The following is an 18,090-nucleotide window of genomic DNA, read 5'->3' on the forward strand; positions in this document are numbered from 1 at the left end:
TCAGTGCTGGGACGCTGACAGTAATAATTTTAATTATTTTTAACTGATGTTTGTCTTTGTGTTTTTAATAGGCTGTACACCGCCCTGAGTCCTTCGGGAGAAGGGCGGTATAGAAATAAAATTATTTATTTATTTATTTATTTATTTATTTAATTTGGCTTAACTTATTTTCAGTGTTGTACAGTTCCTTTACTAGTATATGGTTTAATTAGGGTATTACAACTTTGGTTTTACATTTGTTGTAGAAGAAATCTTGTTGGCTTTTAGCTAAAAAAGAGTACATAAGCTATTAACAAGCAAGGCCTTTAAAAGAAGCAAATTAGATACAGTACAGTATGTATGCTAGTTGCAGCTTTGAATTTAACATGCTGGTTGGGCTTCAGTTGAGGAGGGTTATGGGGTTGTAGTGATTTTTTCTTTTTCTTTTCAAAACACTAAAGGAACTGCAGCTGTATCCTTTCTTTTGAAAACAGCAGGAAGGCATTTGGGGCATAGAGGTTTTGCTCAATGACACTGCTGTCATAGCCATCTAACCTATAGAAACCTTACCCCATTGCCTCTCTGAGATTCAGCTAAGTATCTGTTACCAGCTCCAATCCTCCAAGCATTTTCCTAACCCCACCTTAAAGCCACCAGAGTTAATCATCCAGAACCCTTAAGTCTTCCTTGTAAGTGGGCTCAGCAACACTTAAAGATTATGGATGCAAAATTGGTAGCACATGTGTACTTGCTATATAAATCTTATTCTAGCATTCACTGACGATATAGCATGTGTTTCTCAACCTCATCAATTTTAAGATGTGTGGACTTCAAGTCCCACAATTCCCTAGCCAGTTGGCTAGGGGATTCTGGGTGTTAGGGTGTGTGTAATAAGTATTTGTTGCTTGTGCAACGAGCAGAGCAGAAACACACAGGGAAGGAGATAAACGTGCAGCTCGTGTGAGAAAAATACTTTATATACAAGATAATAAGCAGTCTCGGTGTAAGTAAAACAGTCCAAGGTCATAAATAGTAATATCAGTCCAGTAAGTATCTTCCCTTACCAAAGCAAACAGACTTTAGTAACTCTCGGTATACAGTACCATATAACAATCCAGTCTAACACCAATCAGCAGAAAGACGCAGGAAGCAACAGGAACAGGAACAATCAGGAACAAAGAACGCTTCTCTGCGCTGCTTATTTATGCACTGTAGCCTAATTACAGGGTTCAGCAAACCCTGATTACGTGGCTCAGTTGTTTCTTAAAGAAACAGATATATTGCCTGACCAACAAGTTAGGAGTAAGCTACAAGCTGAACCTAACACTGGGAATTTAAATCCACGCATCTTAAAATTGATGAGGTTGAGAAACATTGATATAGCTTACTGAAAAGCTCATCAAAAAGAATTGTGCTAAACAATTGTTCCCAGTGTCACAGCTAGACATTGCAAAAGAGAATTGGGTGGGATAGCATTTAATAGTGGAGGCCTGGCATGAGATCTAGATCCAACATCAGCTTGGTAAACTAACCTAAAATGTTTCAAATGATCTTCTGTAACTCAATGCCCTCAAATAGGGACATATTGTTCCCATCATGCTGGGAAATGCTCTTGTAAGACTCTTGTAAGACTGAGAAGGAAAGTAGTATCATTGGCAATCCAGCATGGGCTTAATTCCAGCATGATGCCAACTAACACTGTGCGCTAATCTCCAGACAGCTGGTAATTTGTCTCTTCCTGTTTGCAGGGTTGAAGCGAGGTGTGTGTGTGAAAATCAACCATTTTCCAGAGGACACAGACTATGATCACGACAGTGCGGAATACCTCCTACGTATGTATAAATAGGTGCCTTATTCATACTTGTATCTTGGCCTTGGCAATGCCCCGTCACTGTTGTTCTTTGGAATGTACGGAATTCTATGGCATTCCACCATAGGGAAGGGGTGGTGTGGTGGCTCAGCGGTTAAGATGTTGGACTTCTCAGCTGGAAAGCCAGCAGCCCTGGTTTGAGACCCTAACACCACGCTCCTGCCAATCTAGCAGATCGAAAGCATGCAAATGTGAGTAGATAAACAGGTACCAGTTCTGTGGGAAGGTAACAGAGCTCTGTGATGTCATGCTGGTCACATGTCTGTGGAAATATCTTTGGAAAGCATTGGCTCAATGGCCTTGAAATGGAGATGAGCATTGCCCCTTATAGTTGGCAACAACTAGCAGAGTAAAATCCTCAGGGACTCCTTACTTTTACCACCATAGGGCTACAGAGCCCTCAGGTTTCCCACAGGATGGGACACACACAGTAGTTACAGATGTATTGGTTTTGTAAGGTCCCAGAAGTTTCCCCAAGCCACTGAGATGCCAAAGAGAGTGAGACTCGAGATGAAGCTTGCAAAAAGAAGATTTTATTTATGGCCAAAACAAAATACTGGGTGAAACTCAGCGGTGAAATCCAGCTGGATCTATCCAGCTTGTGCGAACCAGTAGCGCCAGCGGCAGGAGGCTCCACCCACCCACTGGGATGTCATTACGTCCCGTTTTTGACCCTCTGCGCATGCACAGAAGAGGCGCATGCTTGCTACGCTCACATGCGTGCATGCTCACACTCCCGAACCTGTAGTGAAGGTAAGTACATTTCACTGCTGGTGAAACTATATCCAGAACATACAGATATAATGCATGTAAGGAATAGCCACATCTTGGGGAAGGTATGGCATCCTTTTATTCCTTCCTTAGTACCCAATTCTGGCCCCCTGGCCCATGCCTTCCTTTGGCAATGCAGCAAGGAACAGGGGGGTTGAGTGCTTAGCAACAGAGGAGCTGGGTGCTTCGCAACCCCGCTTCTTGAGATATCCACCAAGCATGGAGGTGGACAGAAAATCAAGATAACAGATAACAGAAGTTAGATCACTGGTAGAAGCAAATGGCAGAGGCAATTCCAATTCTTAGCAAAGAAATTCTTACAGAAGCAAAACAGCAAGTTATTATTATGTCCCAGTAATTCTACCTATTCTACTGTTATTATGTCCCTACATTCCTCCCTTTTCTTTTAGGACAGGATGCATCCTGTCAATGGTGGACTAGGGGTGTATATTTAATGGGGACGGTCTGGAGGACCATGATATTTGCCAGTTTATCGGGAGGGGTAGAAGACACTATGCATTGCATTAAAGGGATGAAACAGAGGAGGAGAAGGAGACCTCCAAAGGTTAACAACACTAGAAATCCAATCCTTTTCCAATAAGAGAAGGGACTGCCAAACCAGGTGAAGTCAACTGCCCTGGTCCAAGGCTGCACTGGGACATGTGCGACCTTCCCCACTTTGGCAGTTTTCCCCTGTATAGCTTTTCCCAGGTCATCAATTTTGCAAACAAAATTTGTGAGACTAAATTTTCCACACACACCTACTTTCACTAACAAATAGTGTAAAGCAAGTCTATTCTGGGATATTGCTGTTTTAAATAGAGTATGCTGTTTAGCTATGAAATTTAGAACACTAGCAGTTGCATTAGTTATTATTACAAGCATTGGCTGTAACCTTATACGCTTATTCAGCATATAAATGGGAGTTCAATAACCATACATACCATCTTCTGCCCAGGTGGCTGGTCCGTATACCTGAATTATTCTTTCTGGAGGCCACACATCATCCTTCCATTCTCAACATTCTCTTAGATCCGTGGCCTACTTTCTCATAAACAGGTACACCCAGTCTTTCACCTTGTTGTATGGGCAGTAGAAAAAAAAACTAGGTTTCACAGTTCCTAATACACATGCTTCATACCATCAGCTAGGCAATTGCACATAGGCAAACTTTCCACATATCCAATATAAGCCATCTGGAGCATGCCAATTAAGAGTTACTACATCCGTCCATAACCCACTCAGTCTAGTTATATTTTCAAATGGGTTACTAGGTTGTGTCAGGTTAATTCCAGGCTGAAAGGTGACAGTAAGCAAAGAAAACACCCTTGCTTGTAATATATTTCACACTTATCATTGCATTATATTCTCCTCCTGTTAGTCCTATGCATAAGAAAATTATTTCCAAATATTGAACCATTACATTAAATCAATACATTTTATATTGTCAGGGATTATGATATCACTATCTCCTAGGACAGTGGTTCTCAACCTTCCTAATGCCGCGACCCTTTAATACAGTTCCTCATGTTGTGGTGACCCCCAACCAGGGGTGGGTTCTGAAATTTTTTTACTACCGGTTCTGTGGGCGTGGCTTATTTTGTGGGCGTGGCTTGGAGGTCATGTGACTGGGTGGGCATGGCTAGCTGGGCATGTGACCAGGTGGCCATGGCTATGTGTATAGGGACTACTCAGAGGGCTGAAAAAAGTCATTTCTGACAGGTCCTTGCACTTTTGACTGGTCCTCACACTTATGACCATCCTCACATTTATGCCTGTGCAGCATTCTTAACAACCATGTCACTCATTTCAGAACTGCTTCTCTTCAACATGGTGACAAGATAGGGCAAAAACATAAATTGTGAGGACAGTCGTAAGTTCGAGGACTGGTCAAAAGTGCGAGGACCAGTCAAAAATAACTTTTTCAGCCCTCTGAGTAGTCCATATGCATAAAAGGATACAGCAATAGAGAGGGATGAAGGAAGGGAAGGGAAATTAGAGTAGGAGTGAGGGTAAGAGAGGGAGAAAGAGAGGAGGGGAAGGAGAAAGGAAGAGGAAGTAGGGAGAAGAAGAAGGGGGGGAAGAGAAAGTAAGAAGGAAAGAAAAGAGAGAGGTGGTAGGTTTGAGGAGAAAGATTGCTGTACAATAAAAAAGATGAAAGGGAAGAAAGCCAACCCCAAACAAATAAAAAGATATTAAGATAAAGAATGAATTGTTAAACTTTAAAGAATAAAAGAGAACAAATAGGAATAAATAGCAATAATTAGAAACACACATACAAACATACAACGTATTTTCTTTGAACAGAGTATTTGGCCGGTCCACAAATTTAAACAGTTGTAGGAGGTTAGCACCCACCCCTTTCCTAGAAGAATGAAATATTTTGGGAAATATTAAAAAGGCAGAATATTATATTTCCCTGGATGAGAAATGGAGAAGCATATTTTACAGACAAAGCAGCTCCCACCTTCCTGCCCCCCCACCCTTTGTTAATGGGCCAGAGGCAGAAAGTCAATCCTTTGTCAAAGGACATTTGCAACACAATAGCAACAGAAACTAACACAATGGGCCCCATCAAGCCATTTGATCCTGTCCACCATTAAAACATCTTTCCAAACAGTCTCCATGTTTCCAGTGTCTTTTTCCCCACTTGGAGCAGAACCCAGAAGGATATTTCTTCCAACACAGTATTTAGTCATTTCAATTAAATTTACAATTTCTATATTTCCTTTTTACCATATTTATTCCTCATCTATTTTTTAGAAAAACCAATATTACCCTTCATCCTCATCTCTAATCTTAATCAAATTCAATTTTTCCCTTCTATTCTATATTATACCCCTTCGCATTGTCATCTATTTTCATATCCATCCTCACATTGGTTAATTATGTAATACAGTTGTTTAATACAAATTCAACATTTTAATATAAATCAATTAGTTATATAACTATCTTTTTTTGTATATTAATCAATATGAACATGAATATTCCAATTATTTCCATGCAATCCAATTTCTTACAAATCAATTAATTATATTTACCAATAATAATAAACCAAATAATTTCCCCCATATATTCCTCCAAACCACAACTTAACCGTTTCTGCTTTCAACACAATATACAATTAATAGTATCTCAATTATTACAATTCCCTAGTTAAATAGAGCTTTTTTTCTTTTGTGTTTTAAAATCTTGAACCTCCTCTTGCCCTAAATTTCCCATTGTTTGCAGTTTTGTACCTACCTTTTTTGGTGAGGAAAAAGAAAAAGAAATCTCTCTGCCTCATTTTGTCACGCTGCAGCTAAGACTCTGCTTTCGCTTTCTCTTTTCAGCATAGCTAGGGGAAAAAAAACTTGCTCCAGGAATTTACCTCTTTGCAGCTAGCTCTTTGAAGCCCCGCAGCAAGAATTTAAAGTTTTTTTTCCCTCTAGCCATCAGCTGGGACTCCGGAGGCAGCAATAGATTGGGAGTGGGCGGGGTAAGCGAACGGCGACCGGGCGATCCAACAGAGGCAGAGGGTGAGGGTGAGTGAAGGCGTGGGGGGGGGCGAGAGAGGGCTTTGGCGACCCCTGTGAAATGGCCGTTCGACCCCCAAAGGGGTCGGGACCCCCAGGTTGAGAACCGCTGTCCTAGGACTACTGTGTTCAAGTCAGGTTGATCTGATTCAATGTCCCAATCCTCTGGTATAGGATATATAGGAATAGAGTTTCTATGGGGAGCAATCCCTTGCACATTTCCACAATCACAGTGTCCCACTATTCCCCACAGGCATGTATCAGTTCACAATTACAACAAGAATAACAACAACATTCAGTGATACAGTTACAATCACAGAACCAACACAATCTGTAGAATGCGAAGTTGCACAGCTTCTTTTGGGATCTTCAGATGGAATAACATAGGCCACCACTCAGGCCGGAAAGACCAAAACGTTGCTACTCCTGCAATGAGAAAAATCACAAACAAAACCCATTCATACCACAATGACCACATCAGTTTTTTGGGAAAGTTTATTCTCAGCGGGTCTTCTCCAGGAATCACTTGCCACTCTTTTAGTTTTTTCACTGGTCCTTTTACACAGGTGTAGTGGTCCACCCTTTGTCTTTCATTTGGACTGCTGTTTCAGTGGTCAGCAGGGCTTGGTAGGACCTGTCCCAGGCTGGGCCAAGTTTCTCCTCACGTCATCTTTTTATCAGGACCCAATCACCAGGCTGGAACTTATGGACAGCAAATTCAAGAGGTAGGGTTTGAGCTAGTCCTTTGTTTCTGAGGTAAGTTAAAGAAGACAACAGGCCAAGTATACAGTTCTTTACAAACATATCGTCATATTGTGGAATCTCCCCCATTCTGTCCAAGTGTGGTAATCCAAACATCATTTCAGAAGGTAAAATACTGGTAAACCTTTTTGGGCAGGTTCGAAGCCTGAGCAAGGCCAAGGGTAAAGATTTGGTTCACAGCATAGATGATTTTGCATTCCATAGAACATGACATTCCCACTGAATTCCCACTGCCTCCATGATTGATTGAAGCACTTTTGCAGTAAAATGAGTCCCTTGGTTGTCGTCTAGAGCTTCTACTACTCCATATCTAGGTATAATCTATTCCAATATAACTTTGGTGACTACTACTGCAGTGGCTCTCATGGCTGGATAAGCCTCAACCCATCCAGTCAAGTGACCCACTATAAATATTTAAGTCTCCCCACTTGAGGTAGTTTAATAAAATCAACTTGAATGCATTGAAATGGTCTCATGCTAAAGTTGCCCTCCCTTTTCTTTATGTGTAGAACTTGTTTACTAACTGTTTTATATGCTATACATTTTTCACATATTTGTCACAATCCACAGCATCCAGAAACTTTTGCCTGCCATCAGGCAATACCCATTTCCACAAACATACACATACACATACACATACACATACACATACACATACACATACACATACACATACACATACACATACACATACACACACATAACATTAAACAACATTTCCAGACCTGTGGAGGTTTTGTCCCTTCAGATTTTCATTCATTTTTCTTTTTAAAAGACATTTTTTAAAGCAACTTTTATTGCCACATTTTTTTTATTTATACTTTTTTTTCTTTTTCCCATCATGTTTTTAGTGTGTTCCAGTGAGCTAACATGCAGCCGAATGGGGAACGCGGCCCTATTTTTTTTACTAGGTTATTAGTTCTAAACAGGCTACCAGTATGGTTGCCCATTTTTTTTCTTTCTGAGGGGATTTCTTGGACTTTTCGTAGGCTCGAAGCCTGGCCAAACCCTCCCTTTTTTCTCTAAGGGATTTCTCGGACCTTTTTGTCAGTTCGGAGTTGGTTAGAACCCCCCCGAGTCTCAAGCTTTCTAAGAGGATTTCTCAGTAAGGGGGATTTCTCGGACCTTTCCGTAGGCTCGAAGTCTGACCAAACCCTCCCTTCTTCCTTAAGGGATTCCTCGGACCTCCCCGTTGGCTTGAAGTTTGACCAAGCCCTCCCCTGAATCTAAAAATTCTTATTCCAACAGTCACACCCCTTTCAAAGTGTAGGCAAACCTGTAGTAGGTATTTCCCACATCTCAGTCACTCACACACACAAGGCAACACTTTCCCCCCCCCCAAAAAAAATTTCTACTCACCCAGAAGAGCTCAGTTTATTTATTTATTGGTTCAATTTATATGCCGCCCTTCTCCGGAGACTCAGGGTGGCTTACAATGCGTTAAGCAATAGCCTTCATACTTTTGTATATACCTGCTTAGTAGGGCTTTCAGCCCCCCCAAGCAGTGTTCTTTTTATACAAAGTCAGTTTATTGCCCCCACAATCCAGGTCCTCATTTTACCTACCTCAAAAGAATGGAAGGCTGAGTCAACCTTGAGCCTGGTGAGATTTGAACTTGCAGTAATTGCAGGCAGCTGGCAGCTAAGTGCTACTTAACAGCACTTTAGTCCGCTGCACCACCAAGGCTCTTAGTTCCATAACCCCCCAGTGCAAGCCTCTTTGGTTAGGCATTCAGGGTAGGCAGAATCAGAGCCTGCCAGCAAATGACCAGGTCAAAGTCACTGGATAAATTTTTCCAGGAGCGATCTTGACTTCGCCTCTGGTCCCAGCTGGTTTCTTCCGCTGCCATAGTGAAGGCCACTGAGCCTGCAAGCAGCTCAGCTCGTGAGGTACTGAATGTAGCCACCTTGAATAAACGATGCCTCCAAGCCCCACATTGTTGGGCACCAGAAAATGTAAAGTCCCAGAAGTTTCCCTGAGCCACTGAGATGACAAAGAGAGTGAGACTCGAGACGAGGCTTACAAAAGGAAGCAGATTTTATTTATGGCCAAAACAAAATACTGGGTGAAACTATATCCAGAACATACAGATACAACGCATGTAAGGAATAGCCACACCTTGGGGAAGGCATGGCGTCCTTTTATTCCTTCCTTAGTACCCATTCTGGCCCCCTGGCCCATGCCTTCCTTTGGCAGTGCAGCAAGGAACAGGGGGGTTGAGTGCTTAGCAACAGAGGGGCTGGGTGTTTCGCAACCCCGCTTCTTTAGATATCCACCAGGCACGGAGTTGGACAGAAAATCAAGATAACAGGACAGAAAAACAAGATAACAGAAGTTAGATCACTGGTAGAAGCAAATGGTAGAGGCAATTCCAATTCTTAGCAAAGAAATTCTTACAGAAGCAAAATGGCAAGTTATTATTATGTCCCAGTAATTCTACCTATTCTACTATTATTATGTCCCTACAGTTTCCTTTCCTATAAAAGGGATGTGATTTTTGTTTTAGTGGTGTTGGAGTGGAAATATCTTTGGAGGCTGTTGTATTTCAGAGAAGACTCCGCTTTTGAGGCTAAAGATGCCTGGCAAAGGATAAAGAAGCCACAGCAACATAGATGCAGCTTTTTCAAACTTCTGAGTACTCTAGTATGGCTTCTCATGGGCCTCCTTCTGTTACCACCAGCCACCCTCCACCATCCCCACCCCAAATACTGAAAGTAGGGCTGGCGTCTTCATTATGTGAATTATGTTTCAGAGTAAGCCTCCAGCCAAATTGTGACAATGGCTGTTTAATTGCTTTCTGTATGCCAAAGGAAAAGGGGAAGATCCATATTGCTCCCTTCTTGGTTTCCCTCCCTTTCCTGCAGTCTTACAATATTAAAGTTTTACCTCCTGGTCAAAAAGCAAGGGACATCAATATTTGCAGAGGAAGTTAACCTATGGTGAGGTCAGCGAGAGATAATATGCTTATATAGTCAACTGCAAAAGAATAATTATTTAGGCTACTGACCTAAGAGCTAAATTCCAGATGCAAAAAAAGCAAGACCTTGTTGATTGCCAGATCCAGGACAAAAGTTATCCTTTTCCATCATGTCTGTAAAGAAGCCATATAAAAGGAAATTTTTACAAATTCTAAAAATACATTTCCATATCCAAAACCGCAGCATACATCTGCAGAATACGGTCAAAACAAGCATCAGTTTTTAAAAAGATATGGTTTGGTATATCAGAGGCCTGCTTAGGTATAGTTGTATCACAACTGGGAAGTTTTCTTTCTGTTTTAGGTTTTTTTCCCCCCAAAATGAGGAAAGGAGCTTGTTAGAGCCTCCTCGGAAAAGAAACATCTGTGATTGTTGAATCATAGATTGAGTAGAAAAAAATTCTGATTTTTTTTTGGGGGGGGGAAATAAATTTGCTCAATTTGCTTTACTAATGATGGATCTTAGGGCCTGATTTCTGATCCTAATTTCAATGTCTAGGCAGGTTTGGGTAAATACATAAGAGTAAATAACATTGACATTATTTTGACTCAGAAGCTAAGCAAGATCAAAGCTAGCTAATACTTCAGTGTGTCTTCATTGGGGAATTGTAGAGCTATAGGCTAGACAAGGAAGTTGAAAACCTTTCCAAAAAGTGCCTGTATCATATCTTTTGTGAAAAATTGCCAAGAAAACTATGTGGCTGTATCAAACAAATCACCAGAAGTTGAGCTTCTCTTAGCAGAGACTTCACTTTTAGTCACTATTTATGTAGGGTCAGGAATACATTATTCATGTAATATAATCAATACCATCCTACTTGTTAGTGAACCTTGTTTATATACATTGTTGTTATGAGGCTGCATTTAAAATACAGTTTACAGTTTAAAGAGCACAACATTAATCAGGTTTTCATTTAACTACAGATATTCCTCGGCTTACAACCACAATTGGGACCAGAATTTCCATTGCTAAGCAAGGCAGCTTTAAGTGGGTTGTGCTCAATTTTATGACCTTTTCTGCCATGGTTGTTAAGCGAATCACTGCAGTTCTTAACTGAATCACACGGTCACTAAGTGAATCTGGTTTCACCCATTGACTTTGTTTGTCAGAAGCCAACTGGGAAGAAAACAAATGGTGATCACAGGACCCTGGAAAGCTCCATGCTAGTTGTCAATCATCCAAATTTTGATTATGTGACCATGGGGATGCTGCAACAGTCGTTAAGTTTGAGGACAAATTGTTAAGTCACTTCAATGTTGTTGTATCTTCAAATGGTCACTAGATGAATGGTTGTAAGTCAAGGACTACCTGTAATGGATGGCAGACCACTTTCTCTTAATAAGGGCACTGCTGAGAAACCTGCTTCAGACAGTAAAAAATACTGACCCCAAAGGGAATATAATCCCATCCAATTAGGTGCCTTCTTGTGGTGCTCTAACATTATCCCCCAAGAGATCCATATACTGTAGTTCCAACTTCCAACCCTGAAGATGCTCAAAATGGCTGATTCCCCAGGTTGTGTAGGGTAGGCACTCAGCCACTATGGTATGTTATCCAGTTCAGTTTTTGTCTTTGGGCTGTGCATGTTCTTTGTTCTTGATTGTCTCCTGCTTTAACACTGTGTTGAGGAATTCGCAGAGCAACTCTTGAGTAGCAAGAGTATGCACATGAAAGCGATTGAGAGTAGTTACGAATAAACACAGCCAACACACAGATACACTGAGTTGTGTTTACTTTCAGGAAATAGTAATAAGGCACAGTCCAATAAACAGTCCAGGTCATACACAGATAAAGCAGTAGATAGTAAAACAATAGTCCAGGGATAATCCAATAACAAAGTCTTCTTACCAGTCGTTGTAGTCATAGACAATAATCAGTTCTTCTGTATTTGCAAACAGTAGCATACAGAGATATCAGAGAGCATGAACAGCAAAGAGAATCAAAGAGAGAGTAAAGGGAAACAAACCAGGTTTCTAGCTCCCTCTTAAGGACATTGGCTACAGAGCTAACCAATCAGGACACAGTATGATGCAATAAAGCAATGCAGCAGTCTTAAAGCTATATTGATGGTTTATATATTGCCAACCCAACAAGTTAGTAATAATCATTTCCTAACATTCTCCCCTTTGGGTAGGACGATATATAATACCTTACATTCTTAAACCATAGTTATCACAACACGCTTTGTGCTTAACTGCACCCTGAGCCTTTGTGAAATGATCTGCAATATTATGTTCAGTCATGCAGTACTCTAACGGAATCAATTTATTTTTACACAACGTTTAAATATCGCAAATCAGTATGCTTAGACCGTGTTCTTACAGCTAAATTAGTAGCCATATTGATTGCAGATTGATTATCTTCATACACTATAAATGGATCATTTACATTTAATCCTATATCAATTAACAATTGTTTATAATATACTAATTGAGTGCATATCAAGGATAAACATGAAAATTCAGCTTCCATAGTTGATAAACTAAGATGCTTTTGCCTAATTGATTTCCATCCTATCAAAACATTACCCAAGATTACCACCAGTGGTGGGTTCCTACCGGTTCGCACCGGTTCGGGCGATCCAGTAGCGATAATCTGCCATCGGTTGCGGAACCGGTAAAGATGGCTGGCTGGCCACGCCCCCGAACTGGTTCCCCGGTCACCGCTTGCTCACCCTGCCCACTTGCCCCACCCGGGCGGCAGAGCAGACTGTGTGGCACTTGCGCATGCGCACAGTCTGCTCTGCAGCTTGCCTGCCTAAACTGCCTTCCCATGCGGTTCCTGCCCTGTACCTCAACTAAATTGCCTCCTCAGGTAAGCATGCAAGTTGTGCTAGCCCCCTGCCCCCCCCCCCGCCGCCGTCCCTGTCGCTTGCCACGGCCCCTCCCACTGTCTCCACTGGGCTAGCGTGCCTGGCTAAACTGCCACGGCCCAGCCCGGCTCCATTCCAGGCCATGCTGCCTGTGGCCTAGCTTGCTATGCCCCCCCCATCCCCCATCCCCGCCGGGCTTGCGATCTTACCTTCTTCCTCCCACGGCTGGTGGTAGAAGGGAAGGCAAGTCAGCGCCCATGAGGAACCCCTCCTCAGCCCTAGCCATGTGTTTTATGCAATAGCTTTTCATTCCAAGCAGCCCGAGCTTGAAAACCCATGGGTGGGGCCAAGGAGCGGTTCCTCGTGGGCACTGAAAGTACCGGCCTTCAACCTGGCTATTTCTCTGTGCCAGGCTTTCTGAATGGGTCCCCAAAACACAGCACTGCAAAAAACTATCTCTCTCTCCCAGGAAGAGAGCAGGGGAGAGAAAGCAGCTTGCTGGAGAACACGTGAAGGGCTCCATGTGGTCTCCAAGTCAGTGGCTGCTGCTTCTATCCCCTGCTGCTTCTTGCCTGGGAGAGAAAAACTTTCAGAGCATTAAACAAAGGTAAAAGGGAAGTGGGGGGGGGAGAGAAGGAGAGAAAGAGGCTTTAATTTGCTTCGCATCGGAGGCTGGAGGCTTTTTGTTTTCATTCGCTCTGTGTTCCTCCTTCATGCAAAAAAAAAAAAAAAAAAAAGCCCGATCTGATCTGGAGCCGAATGTTATTAGAAGCAATGCTGTCAGCTTGGAGCATTTCATTTCAGTCTTCAACTGGGCAATGAATTGAACCTCCTCCCCTAAAACAGATGCAATGTGGGTTGTTTGTTTTAGCAACGTGGATTGTTTTCCTAGGGCAGGGGTCTCCAACCTTGGCAACTTTAAGATTTGTGGACTTCAACTCCCAGAGTTCCTCAGCTAGCTTTGCTTTGCTGACTGAGGAACTCTGGGAGCTTTGCTGGTTGGGGAATTCTGGGAGTTGAAGTCCACAAGTCTAAAAGTTGCCAAGGTTGGAGACCTCTGCCCTAGACCACTTTAGGAGCAAAGTGGTGGGTTTTGCTGGCATTTAAGGAGGAAAGAAAAGGAGGGAGGAAGAGAGAGAGAGAGAGAAAAGAGAGAGAAAGAAAAAGAAAGAAAGAAAGAAAGAGGAAGGAAGGAAGGAACGAAGGGAAGGAAGGAAGGGAGAGAGAGAAAGAAAGAAAGAAAGAAAGAAAGAAAGAAAGAAAGAAAGAAAGAAAGAAAGAAAGAAAGAAAGAAAGAAAGAAAGAGAAAGAAAGAAGAGGAAGGAAGGAAGGAAGGAAGGACCACAAACCCTGGCACTAGACGTGGCTTCAGAAGATGCTTTGAAACAGGATAGCAATCTAGGGCTGGAAGGGACCTTGGAGGCCATCTAGTCCAACCCCCTGCTCTAGCAGGAAACCTTATATTGTCTAGATTGTTTTGGTGCCTCCAACAGAGAGGAAAATTGCCAGAAAGGAAAAGGAGTTTACTAGGACAAGGCTGCCATGCAGAGGAAGGCAGAGATAGTCTTTGACCTATGACCACAATTGAGCACAAAATTTTTGTTGCTAAACAAGAGTGTTGTTAAATGAGTTTCACCACATTTTACTCAATCCATGACCTCTCCTGGCTCTAACAGTCATATGCAAGCTAGGTAGGGAAGAATATTTGAAGGTGTGTGTAATGTTCTAAATGTATAGAAGTTATAGTTAAATGTGTGGCAGAAAGTGGATTCTGGGTGTGTTTTTCCAAATGTAGTAAGTGAGGTTTAGTTTAGTTTAGTTTAGTTTATTGAATTTATATACCACCCTACTCCCGAAGGACTCAGGGCGGTGAACAGCCAAAAGATAAAATACATGTAATACAAATGTTAAAAAACCATTAAAATACGATTAAATAATTTGGCCTAGAAAACAAAATTTAAAACCCCCAATTTTTATACGACAAATTTAAAATTTAAAAATTTAAAAAACAGTTTAAAAAAGAGGTTAGGCCAGGCCGGCCTGCTGGAATAGGAATGTTTTGAGGCACGGCGGAAAGCGCGCAGATCAGTGATCCTCCGTATCTCTGGGGGGAGCTCGTTCCAGATGGCAGGTGCTCCCACAGAGAAGGCTCTCCCCCTGGGGGCCGCCAGTCGACACTGTTTGACCAACGGCACCCTAAGAAGCCCCTCTCTGTGGGAGCGTACTGGTCGGTGAGAGGCTACTGGTGGCAGAAGGCGGTCTCGTAGATACCCCGGTCCTAGGCCATGGAGCGCTCTAAAGGTGGTAACCAAAACCTTGAAGCACACCCGGAAGACCACCGGGAGCCAGTGCAGCTCGCGCAGGAGGGGGGTCACATGGGAGCGCCACATCGCTCCCATAACCACCCGCACAGCCGCATTCTGGACCAGCTGGAGCCTCCAGGTGCTCCTCAAGGGGAGCCCCATGTAGAGACCATTGCAGTAGTCCAGGCGGGAAATGACAAGGGCATGAGTGACCGTATTTAACGAATCCCGATCCAGAAAGGGATGCAACTGGCGAATCAGGTGAACCTGATGAAATGCCCTCCCAGCCATAGCCGTCAGATGCCCTTCTAAAGACAGCTGTGAGTCCAGGAGGACACCCAAGTTGCGAGCCCTCTCCGTGGGGGCCAACGACTCGCCCCCAATAGTCAGTGATGGCACCAACTGACTATATCGGGATGTCGGAAACCACAGCCACTCGGTCTTGGATGGGTTGAGCCTGAGTCTGTTTCTCCCCATCCAGATCCGTACAGCCTCCAGGTTGAATGTGTATAGTTTTAAAAGAGCTCTCTGTGTGTGTACATACACATACAGTATATATAGTAGATAATGTATCCTTTTGTGTGCCTATATACACTCTATACTATGTAATATGTATGTACACATATGGCATATGTACATAGGATTAAATAGTATATTTTGGATGTTCAGTAGTAGTAAATAAATAGACAGGGAAATTGTATCTCGTTGAGGCCTTTGAGGTGAGGAGAGGCCAGGCACTCTAACCCTAACCCTTGACGTGAGTGATGTCAAGTTGGCCACGCCCACCCAGTCACATGACCACCAAACCATGCCCACCCAGTCACATGACCACCAAACCACGCCCACCCAGTCACATGACCACCAAACCACACCCACCCAGTCACATGACCATCAAACCACGCCCACCAAAAAAGCCACGCCCACAGAACCAGTAGTAAAAAAATTTGGAACCCACCACTGATTACCACTATACCTGATGTTGATTTACAAGTATGTAGATCATTTGCAAAACTTGCATCAGCATATGCTGTTAAAACTAAGTCACTACTGGGCTCCAAATATAACGAATAATAAATCGTTTGCTTCAGATATCTAAGTATTTGCTTAGCAGCTTGCCAGTGCCTTTCAGTAGGTTCAGCATTATATCTAGCCAGTAGGTTCACTGATCTGTCCCCATCTACACACACACACAAACACAGCCAGCCGAGGCTTAAGAAAGTACTTGGCACACACACAGGTCGTTATCTCAAACTTGGCAACAATATAAGCACTGTCTGCCAAGAGCTTTACTGCAATAGATAACATAAAATTACATACGCATTGCAAATAGTCCAGCAAAACAATATCCCTTCGGCAGCTTCAGACATGGTTCAAGTGACTAGCCAGAATTAGTTTTTGTTTGTCACGGAGTTTTACCAGCCACCACCCTCTCTTATATAGTCTCTGGGGTGTGGTCCAGTGACTCAGTTCTAATCCCTAGCATGCCTCCTTAACTGCTACAACCGTTTATCACGCCTTCGTTGGCGTGCATCCAGGAATGACGGCTCTCCTTCTTCGCTCTCATCAGAGACACCTGGCTCCTGGCTAATCTCCTCTCCCTCGGCCGGCACCTGAGACAGTGCCAGAGGGGAGGGGCCTGGAGAGGGAGGCCTGGCTGACTCCTCTCCCTCATGTTCAGAGCTTTCTTCCTCCAATGAGATAGGCTCAGAGGGTGGGGCCACAACAGTTCACACTATAAGATATATCTGGCCTAGACCAATTACTTAAATATGATAGACTGCCTATTAAGGATTGATATATTTCCTTATCGAATACAGGACTTTGAATATTACAATGTTTAAAATCCTGACTCATTGGTGTTTTAGCAGGCTTACAGAGTTCCATATTGTAACGTTTAAGCAATTGGCTTATTTTCTTGGCTTGTGAAAGTTTGTAACCTTTACTAGTTTTAACTATATCAAGACCAAGATAATGCTTAATTTCTCCCAAATTCCTAATTCTGAACTTCTTTTGCAACATAGAAATAATTTTGGTTGCTTCGGTTTCAGATTTTGTAATAAGTGCTATATTGTCAGTAAATAGCAATAATAAAGAAACTAAACCATCTTTCTCTTTCTTGAACAAACATGGATCAGCTTTACCAGCTACAAAACCCATAGCAACTAACTTGTTAACTATACATCTATTCCACTCATAACCTGACTGCTTTAAGCCATAAAGACTTTTCTTCAGTCTCCAACAATCAGTCTTCCCATCAGCATTCAAACCTAGTGGCTTCTTCATATAGATCGTATGTTGGAATGGCGCATGCAGATATGCAGTTTCAACATCTATATGATTTATCCTATAACTATTCTTAGCTGCCCATACTAATGCTGCTCTCAAAGTAGTCGTCCTCAGACTAGGTGCAAACACTTCATCATAGTCCTTATCTGACTGAGCAAATCCTTGAGCAACTAATCTTGCCTTATGGGTAACAGTCCCATCTACACCAGTTTTTAGTTTATAAACCCATTTGCAACCAATTGCATGCTCACCTGGTGGTAGCTTAACGTTCTCATATACATCTAACTCCTTCAATGTCAGCTCTTTGTCCATTGCTTTCTTCCAAGCTACCTGATCCTTTTCAGGATACAGTTGAATTTCATTAGTTAGACGGCTCTACGTTCACCTGACAAACCACACTGGCCTGATACCTATCAGGTGGACGTTTCTCTCTAGTTGAACATCTAGTTAACTCAGGACTTGGTATAGGTATTTCCTCTTCTACCTCCCCTATAACCTCTTTCTCTTTTACAGTAACAGAAGGTTCTTCCTCAATTATCTCATTATCAGGGTTATCAACAAACACTTGAGTATCCACAATAATACTATCATTTACCTTGTCGGACTCCTGCTCAAGCTTACTCCAACCAACATGCTCCAGGAACTTGGCACTAGCACTGCAGTATACTAAAGTATACTGTATATTCTACTAAAACTCTCCTGTCTCTTTGTCTGCTTGTAACCTTCAATTAGCCCAAATGGTACATCATAGTGCAAAAATATTTGAATCAGGTACCTCAAGTCCACTAACTTAAAGAATGCATACAAAATCTGG

General features: G+C 42.5%; 1 protein-coding gene across 1 annotated transcript in view; it reads left to right on the top strand.

The window, feature by feature from the left end:
- Nucleotides 1-18,090, top strand: part of CACNG8 (calcium voltage-gated channel auxiliary subunit gamma 8) — a 52,167-nt gene that overhangs the window by 11,221 nt on the left and 22,856 nt on the right. Inside the window, exon 2 of the mRNA XM_070954371.1 lies at nucleotides 1,728-1,811. Within this exon, the coding sequence (XP_070810472.1) occupies nucleotides 1,728-1,811 (84 nt within the window). The remainder of the gene's footprint in view (nucleotides 1-1,727; nucleotides 1,812-18,090) is intronic.

Source organism: Pituophis catenifer, unplaced genomic scaffold (genome assembly GCF_029215685.1).
Source record: "Pituophis catenifer annectens isolate HBS135680 unplaced genomic scaffold, rPitCat1.0.hap2 SCAF_15, whole genome shotgun sequence".
Lineage (NCBI taxonomy): Eukaryota > Metazoa > Chordata > Lepidosauria > Squamata > Colubridae > Pituophis > Pituophis catenifer.